Genomic DNA, 8,859 nt, shown 5'->3' on the forward strand with positions numbered 1-8,859 from the left:
TCAAGAACAGCCTGATCAACACCTGGGCCAGGGAACATGGCACTGAGTGGATGTCCCGTATCCCCTATCATGCACCAGCTGCAGGCAAAGTGGAGAGCTACAATGCACTGTTCAAAACCCATGAAAGCATTGGGTGGGGGATCTTTCAAAAATTGGGAACAGCATATAGCAAAGGCCACCTGGTTAGTTATCCCCCGAGGTTCCACCAACCGAGCAGGTCCTGCCCGCTCTGAGTCCCTGAATGTAGGAGACAAAGTCCCAGTGGTACATGTCAGAGGTTTGTTAGGGAAGACAGCGTGGATCAATTCTGCCTCGAGTACAAACTCATTCATGGCGTTGTCTCTGCCCAGGGACCAGATTGCACGTGGTGGATAATGCAGAGATGGAACAACACGATGTGTACCTCAGGGAGATCTGATTGTGGGGTGAGACTCAGATGCCAATATCACTGTTTGCGGGATGTTACTGCCACTGTCTGTACCTTAAACCACACAGACATGAGATAGAAGGAAATGTGTAAGTGTTGAAGATCTGAGCAAGTGAAAAATGGAGTTGGAGTGAGTAAAAAGAAAGTGGGGAATCCTGCAGCTCCGAAGTCTGGGGTCTGGATGCAGTGGTCTGGTGTGGGGACGTGACGGGGGCATGATGGGTGTTGCTTGTAATTTTTTGAGTGGGACAGATGGAAGTTTTTACGTGAATAAAATGCATGATGTTTGGTAGTAAGTTGAGGATATAAGTTGACGGGGATAAGGGGTGGAATGCCCTAGGGTGACGTTATGATGCTTGTATCCCCAGTCGTGTGTTCTCTTTATGCTGGATGTTATATTCTGTGCCTTCAAGACTGGCTCTGAGAGCGAAGGCGGGGAGAAGAAGAAGCACGGAGTTTTGTTATCAGCCTGCACTCACTGCTCCACATTCTGCTGGAACACAGAACTGTTGTGTTGTCTGGGCACGGATGGGGCAGAACAGGGCCCTCCTTTGCTTTTTAGTCAGTTTAGCTAGCTGAGGCAGAGAAGTTTTCCCTGGACTGTTTTTTTCCTTTCCTTTCCTTTTTCTTGGAACTGTTTGAACCTGCTCCGGACTGGGACCCGGGGAAACACCGAGAGCTCGCACTTTGTGGCCTACTGGGGCCAGCAGCCTTTCCCTGGGCCAGAGGGACTGAGAACAGAGCAACCACCCACCAGAGAGATTTTCTGAATTTGTCATCCCATCAGAGCGGCAAATGAGTTTTGTCATCTGGTATTGTTCACTTTTTTGTGCTGGGGAGTGTTTTGCCTCTTTAAATTAACAGGTTTTTTTCCACTTCTCTCCAGAAGGAGATTTTTTTCACAAACCACTTGGAGGGAGGGGCGGTGTGGGTTGGTTTTCTGAGGGGACCCCTTTTTGGAGGTTTTCTCCCAAATCTGCCCTAAAGCAGGACACTCGGTCAGATCCAGCAGTGGTCCTGTTCAGCCTGAGCTCAGCAGACTGATTGGACAGGAGCCACTGGTGCATGACCCCTCAGTGAACCTCATGTCCCTCAGTGACCCAGGTCCCCTCAGCAGCGCTTGGGACACCCACCTTTCACTCAGCAACCCTCACAGCCTGTCAGCGAACCGTGGGGCAGCAGCCACCCACCCCCTCAGTGACTCAGCCCCAGGAGAGTGGGTCATGCTGGCCAGGGGCCTGCAGCAGGCAGAAAGCCACTGGGGCGGGAAAAAGGCTCTGCTCTGCTCACAGCGTGGGCTGAGGGCCGGCAGAGCTCCATTTCCCCCTTGAGATGTCAGAGACAGGGCCTTTCACCCTCCTGATAGGGCTGCCCCTCTCTGCAGGCAGCCAAAGCAGCACGAGGGCAAAAGGCCAACGACAGCAAAGCAAAGACCCAGCCCTGCACACAGGGAGGTGGCCCAAAGCAAAGCCAGCCTGGCACCCTGAAGGTGCCCGCTGCACTCTCGTGTGTCCCTGCCCTGGGAATGCCAGCAATGCCCTTTGCCCAGAGGGCCTTTCTGTGGCCCCTCTTGGGCTCAAAGCTGCTGCTCTTCTCGCTCAATAATGTCTAAACCCACAGAGCCTGGCATCCCCCACGGCAACAGCAACAAGACTCAGCAAGCAGGCAGTCAAGCTCGGTGCCTAAGGCTGAGGGGCCAGGGACTCCAGTCTCAGCACAGCGAGGGCACACGCCCAGCCCCACAACTCCTGGCCTCACAGCCCTGAAAGGCCGGCACCAGGGTTCCACGCCTGATTCCAGGGGGTCCCTCCAACCGCCCACTGAGGAAGCGCCAGAGCAGCCGGGTGCCAGGAACAAGGCGGCTGCCTGGGGGCTGCTTGTGGCCTCTGACACCCAATTGCTCAGGGCTGCCCACTGCCCCAGCCCCTCCGGGTCTCCCCCAGCCCGGCCAACCTGCCCGGCAGCAGCGCCGCAGCCCCACAGCAGCTCCAGGGGAGCCCCATCAAGAGGCACCTCAGAGCCCTCAGCAATCCAGCCAGCAACACACGGGCAGGAGGACACGGATGGCGCTTCCTGCCTGGGACAGGCCTTGTGGCCATCTCCAGGCACCGCTCTCGCAGGGATCCCCGCGGCTCCGGCCCTGCCCACCCGCTCTGTGGGCAGCACAAAGGCTTCAGCAGAACCCCCAAAGGCCAGGGGGCTTCTGGCCATTTTCCCTGTAACACTGCACGACTGGGAAACTTGCTGAGTGCAAGCACCCTTTTCCCCCTCCTCCCCTATGCCCTGCAGATCCAGGGTAGCAAAAGAAAGATCCTGGGAGTCTGTCTTTTATAACACATACTATATTTACCTACTAAACAAAATGAAAATACGACAACAAAAAACTTGAAGAAAAATAAAATAGCTGCTGGCTCAAGTGGCCCCAGCAGGCAAAGCCTTCCAGATCAGGCCTCCACAGGGATCCAGCAGCACAGGAAGGTAGGGCTGCATAGACGAGGCCATCTCTTCCATGCGCTGCGGAATTGATCTCGTAGCCTGCGGAATGTGGAGTAGGGAGCTCTCTGTATTGCCCGGATCACGAACCCTGTTTCAATTGCCATGTTTCTGATGGCAGGACTGCTGTCATTTGTCACTTCTTCAAGGCCTGCAAGAGAGACGAACAGAGCCACGGTCAGATCCCGACTCAGCGGGGAGCCGAGGAGAGCCCCCTGCCAGGGCCATTCCAGCCGGCTCTTTTCATGGGAAGGAAGAGTGACCATAGGGATCAGGCCAAAGCTGCGGGCCACGAATCCCCCATGTGTCCCTGAAATCTCTGTGTGCTCTGCCCAGGCCAGCCCTGCTCCACACAGGGAGCAGAGCCCTCTGCAGCCAGGGCAGGGATGGCAGCTGCCCCCGCCAGCCCCGCTGTCAGCCCGCTGCCCTCACTCACCATTGCAGATCAGCTGGAGCTCTCCCTGCTGCCCCCTCAACCTCTGCCCGGCCATCCCTGTGAACACAGAGCCTGTCACGGCCCAGCGGCACAGCTCCCTGCCAGCGGCGCTGCCAGCCCTGTGGCCACACGGCCTCGTGGCCCGGCAGGGCTCAGCCCGGGCCCTTGCCGCACGCTGCCGCCCAAGGGCACGGCTGCCGGAGGGCGGCAGCAGCGCCCAGGCCAGGCGGGGCTCCACGGCGCCGGGCCCGGATGGCGCTGCCGGGGCAGCAGGCGGGGCTGGGGCCGAGCTGCGGCGGGGCGGGGAGGGAGCCCGGGCTCCTGGCTCACCCATGAACCTGACGGCCGCCTCTCGCAGGGACTCCTGTGGGCTCTGCAGGTAGGGCAGGGCCCGGCGCAGGTGCTCGGCCGCTCGGCTCCTGTCCTCTGCCAGCTGGAGAGAGCGGCAGCAGGGAAGGGTTGGGGTGGGCTCAGCCCCTGGCCCGGGCGCTCCCTGCGCCCTGCCCTGGCCTCCCCTGCCCGCACAGCCCTGAGGCCCGGCCAGCAGCCGCTGGCGCCGGGCTCTGGAGGGGGCAGAGGGCCGGCTGCTGCCCGGGGAGCCGCGGTGCCGCCCCGCAGCCCCGCCGGGCCGGGGCTCCATCGGCACCCGGCTGGGACCCACGGGAGCCTGGAGAAGAGCCCGCGCGGCCTCTGGCTGCAGCAGCGGGCAGGGGCACAGCTGCCAGCCCACACACTGAGCACCGCACCCAGGGGGATGCTCCAGGCTGAGCCTGGGGCTTCCAGGCCGTCCTTACCAGGCCCTCGCCGAACCTCCATGTCTGATCCACCTGCAGCATTTGTTCGATGTCCCTCCGCTTCAGGAATCTGGCTGAAGAATACAGCGTTTCCCGAGAGGCCTGGAGAGCAGCAGAGACACGGAGATGGCCCCACAGCCCAGGGAACAGGAGCATCCAGTGCCAAGGCCTGGAGGAGGCTGCAGCCCACCAGGCACCAGGGCAGGAGGCAGCCCAGCCCCCTCCCAGAGGGACAGCAGCAGCCCAGGAGTCCTCACCTCTGCCACATGCTGATTCTCATCATGGCAGTGGAAGGAGAGTGGCAGCAGGCTCTGGCGCACAGGTGACTTCAGGGCCTTTCTTCCCTCTTCCATTAATAACTCCAGCATGTTTTGAAAGACAGACATGGAGCACAGCTGCACCAAGCTATCATCCTGTAGGAAGGAAGGACAAAAGACCTCAGCATCACCTGATTCTGGCCCACATTGGTGCAGACCTGCATCTCCACAGGGCACAATGTGTCCAGGCAGCATCCAGAGGCCGTGGCTGGGGGCACAGAGCCTTACGTTGTCAAAGAGGGGCAGGAGCGCCTCAGCCAGCTGCAGGGCCATGGGGCTCGGTATTGGGGCACGATTATGGAGGAATAAATATCTGAGTAGAACAGTGGTCATCCTGACCACGTCGCTATCATTTTCCTCCAGCAGCTCCACAAGATTTTCAGTCAGGCTCCACATTCCTTTGGCCTGTGTGGAACACAAGTCTGTGAAACACCACCCTGCGGCAAAGGCCTGTCCCGAAGCACTCGGGCAGCTGAAGTGGGAGGCAGGAGAGCTGGGAGCAGCTGCCACAGCACGGGAAGCCCAGCCAAGCCCGAGCAACTGCATTCCTCAGCCCCACGCTGCCTGCACAGTTTCAGCCGCTGCCCCCTTCTCACCATCGAGGGATCCTTGCTGAGCACCGTGAGACCTCTGAGTGCCAGGCGACGCCTCTCCCTGCACTCGCGCTGTAGGTTCTTTGACATGATCTCCAGAACATCGTCACTGCATTCACTCAAGTCCAGGCACTCGAGGACCTGAAAGGCACAGGGCAGTGACAGGGGACCCGGCCGGCAGGAGCCCAGAACCGCACAGGGCTGGGCCCAGGCAGCAGCACAGGGCGTGGGCACCGTCCCAAGCAGCTGCAGCTACGAGAGGGCAGAGAGCTGGGAGGCAGCTCAGCGAGGCAGCGCTGGCCAACAGGCTCACCTCCACCAGGAAGGCCAGGGCAGGCAGATCCCAGTATGGCATCTCTTTGCTGAGCAGCCTGAGCAGGTAGAATGCAATCCCGGGACAAAAGTCTATGGATGATTGGCGCAATTCTCTGACAAGAGGAAAAAGGAAACAAGACCTGAGCCAGTGGGGCAAACCTCCTCCAGGGGTAACTCACAGAGTTCTCATCTTCCCCACCACCCTTCCAGCAAGAAGACCTGGCCCATTTAGGAGTTGGTTGCTCTTGGGCCCCCTCCTCTCCCAGCCTTTTCCAGTCTGCTTGGCCGTCACTCGGTGACGAGGCCCTCTGGCCCACGACCACGGGGACTGTGTGGGGCACCCCAGGCACAGAGCACAAATGTCAGAGGCAGCGGGGAGAAGGGGATCTCACCTGGCCAGCAGACCCACGGCATAGTGGTGGGTGTCAGCACAGAGCAGCGTGTCCCAGCCACGCTTACATTCCATTGACATCACCACATGCTCACACTGGAGAAAGCAGAGCAGGGACCTCAGGGTCCTCACTGCAAACCTGAGTGCAGAGCAAAGCCCAGGTCACACTGGGAGCAGTGGCTCCTGCCCTGGCAATGTGGCAGGGACAGAAGGACTGGGATGGAGCACCTGTTGGGGCTGGTGGCAAGGCCGTGTTGCTCCCGGCATCCCTTCCAGAAGGTAAGGACCTTCTTTGGCATCTTTTTAGTGCTGAAGAAGACTTGGAAAAGCAGACGCACAAATAGGCGGGGGAAATGCAGCTTCACATTGTGTGGGACACAGGGCTCCTGGAGGATCTTCCACATCACCACCGTTGCCTGCAAAGAACAAAGCCCCCCGAGACAGCGCTCAGTGCCGAGGTGTCCGTGTGACAGGGCCCGAGCGTGGCAGGGAGAGGCCCAGAGAGACACAGGGGGAGCAGCGGGACCGGTGGCCCTGCAGCTGCCCCTAGGCCAGGTTTCAGGGCAGCGCCTGAGGCAGGGAGATGCAGTGGGGGAAGGAGGAAGGAGAGCTGCTGGAGAGGCAGCCTTGGGGCCAGCAAAGGCCACTGGCAGAAACTCACAGCCAGGGCAAAGACACCCGTTTTGTCCCCATCAGAGGTGCATGTGCTGTACTCTGGCCAGCTCCCCAGCACATCCAGGAGAATCAGCTGCACCACCTCCGCCGTCCTGGGTGAGCACATGATGGTCTTCCACATGGCCATGGCAGCTCTGTGGGGTTAGAGCTCTGTCTCAGGGTGTCTCAGGCACAGCACCCTGGCCTGGGCATGGCCCCTGAGGGGCAGCAAGGGAGCATGGCAGCAGGCCTGGGGGGCCTGACATGCCAGGGCTGGGAAAGGGAGCAGCCAGAGCGCCCTGGAACTCTCTGTTGGTCAGACACCTGGGAAAGGCTGTACAGGGCGATGGGCTGGGGGGAGCCCTGAGCCCCCTGGGCAGGTGGGCCCCATACCTGTCACAGGATGGGGCCACACGCAGGAGTGTCATTACTGCGTCTTCTGGCTGCGCTTTGGTGAGATGCAGCAGGGTGTTGTCCAGCCTGTGCTCAGCAGAATCATTGGCCGTGAGCCACTGGTGGATGAATCTCACCATGGCAGGCACCTGGAGAAGGCACAGGGCAATTTGGAAGGCTGCCAGAAGTGAGCAACGTTCCCAGTGTCCCCAGAGAAGTGCTTCCCTTCCCACCGCACTGCGATGGCCTCAAAGGCTCACAGGGACCAACACTAGTGGTTTGGGAAGCCATGTGACTCATGAGGGAATTGAAGCCTGGCCACAGGCTGCTTACTTGCTCTGCTCTGAAAACACCCCTCTCCACAAGCAAATCCAGCAGGGCAGCACTGGACTCATGTTTGAGGACCTCTGAGTATGCTTTGAGCCCAGCGCCCCTGGAGAGGGTCCCTTCCTGCCGAATGCTCCTGATGAATTTGCAAACGAGCTGTAGGAGAAGGGCAAGAAGCCAGGGATGTTGCATGGAGTGCTCCACACACGGTGCTGGGCTGAGCAGTGACAGCAGGCCCAGCCCAGGTGGGGATGGCTGCAGGTACCTGCGCTGCTCTGCGGAAGCGGCCTCGGGTGGATTCCTGCTCTTGTTTGTGGTCCAGGGCTGCACCTGGCAAGGAGTGAGCACAGCCAGAGCTGAGGGGCTGCGGGAGAGGCCGGAGAACACAGCCCAGCCCTGCTCTCCCCAGGCAGGGACAGCCCCGGGATGCCCCAGGGGGATGGAGCAAGGCCCTTCTTCCTTCGTCTCCATGGGCACGTCCCCAGGGGATGGGATGGGATGGGATGGGATGGGATGGGATGGGATGGGATGGGATGGGATGGGATGGGATGGGATGGGATGAAATGCAACGGGGGAGGATGCAATGGGATGCAATTGGATATGATGGGATGGGACAAAGCTCGTTGCAGGCACTAGCCCTGGGGCCCAGCTCTGCCACTCACCCTCCTGCGGTGGATGGAACGGCACCACCTTTTCGGTCTCCTGTGCTGGGGCAGCTCCAGGGCCTTCTTTCTCCGCCTCCCCCAGGCCAGATTGGGCACTCTCAGGAGTCTCTTCTCCATGTCAGTCACTGGATTTTTGGGAAAATGCAGGAGACATGCCTCAGAAAATCTCCAAGTCAGCAAGTCCTGCAGTTGTGCCTGGCAGGCACCTTCCAGAGAGAAGCCTCAGGAAAGCAAGCCCTGCCCTCTGGTCTCAAGGGCTCCTGCCACAAGGACAGGAGACTCCTGTCAGGGATTGTGGTCTGGCCTCGAGGGCACTGGGGGCAGGGCTGGGAGATGCCTCAGAAAAGCTCCAGGGCACCAAGTCCCACACTCTGCCCTCAAGGGCACCTGCAGAACAGAAGCCTCGGGAAGGCCACGGGTCACCAAGTGCTGTGCTGTGGCCTCGAGGTCAGCTGCAGGAACAACGCCTCAGAAAAGCTGCGGGTCGGACACGAACAAGTGAGCTGTGAGGGGACTCCTCACGGCACTGCTCTGTCCCGTCCTGTCCCGTCGCCTGCTCTGAGCACTGTGGCGTGCTCTTGGCACCACCAGCTGCTGTGTCACCACGTGTCACAAAGGGCCCTTGGACACCCGATTCCATTGCAATTCCACGGTGACCGTGCGGCACCATGTCACAAAGGGCCCTTGGAAACACTGTCACCTGCCCTGGGGCTCATCCCTTAACTCTTTTTCCCATTGGACAGTGTGTACCCTAAGCACTCCCATCCCTTCCCAGTTCTATACCCTGGCCCATCCTACCCCAGTTGCTCTTGGAGCTGTCTCCCTGCTCCTGTTCCTGCTTCCTTCCTCCTTCCACCTGTCCTCAATAAACCCACGAGGATTTCAGCAGCACGAGAGTCCTCCTGTCTTTTGCTGGGGCTACATTTCTCTATCGGGGCACCTGTTGATCAGGCAGCAGCGGGTCACCCTGCAGGACGCGGTCCGGGGCAGCCCGCACAGGATCTTTAGGAACGGCTCAGAGCATCAGCAAAGCCTGCCCTGCTCTGCGGGCTCA

General features: G+C 60.0%; 1 protein-coding gene across 1 annotated transcript; it reads right to left on the bottom strand.

Annotated features, from left to right (window-relative positions):
• Positions 1-2,747: 2,747 nt before the first annotated feature.
• Positions 2,748-7,882, bottom strand: LOC128790424 (uncharacterized). The gene is made up of 15 exons (XM_053947106.1): positions 7,803-7,882; positions 7,406-7,470; positions 7,147-7,296; positions 6,814-6,962; positions 6,428-6,575; positions 5,995-6,182; positions 5,768-5,905; positions 5,374-5,488; positions 5,064-5,201; positions 4,696-4,872; positions 4,408-4,563; positions 4,151-4,252; positions 3,687-3,789; positions 3,357-3,413; positions 2,748-3,071 (listed from the first exon to the last, which is right to left on the bottom strand). The coding sequence occupies exons 4-15, from the start codon at positions 6,951-6,953 to the stop codon at positions 2,872-2,874; spliced, it is 1,662 nt and encodes a 553-aa protein (XP_053803081.1). The 5' UTR covers positions 6,954-6,962; positions 7,147-7,296; positions 7,406-7,470; positions 7,803-7,882; the 3' UTR covers positions 2,748-2,871.
• Between the last annotated feature and the right edge of the window lie 977 nt (positions 7,883-8,859).

The sequence above is a fragment of the Vidua chalybeata genome, chromosome 7 (assembly GCF_026979565.1).
Source record: "Vidua chalybeata isolate OUT-0048 chromosome 7, bVidCha1 merged haplotype, whole genome shotgun sequence".
NCBI lineage: Eukaryota > Metazoa > Chordata > Aves > Passeriformes > Viduidae > Vidua > Vidua chalybeata.

Coding starts and splice junctions, on each gene's coding strand:
- LOC128790424 (XM_053947106.1), bottom strand. CDS start 6,953: ATGGTGAGATTCATCCACCAGTGGCTCACGGCCAATGATTCTGCTGAG. Junction 6,576..6,813: donor GTGGCCCCATCCTGTGACAG/GTATGGGGCCCA, acceptor CTAACCCCACAG/AGCTGCCATGGCCATGTGGA. Junction 6,183..6,427: donor CGGGTGTCTTTGCCCTGGCT/GTGAGTTTCTGC, acceptor TGTTCTTTGCAG/GCAACGGTGGTGATGTGGAA.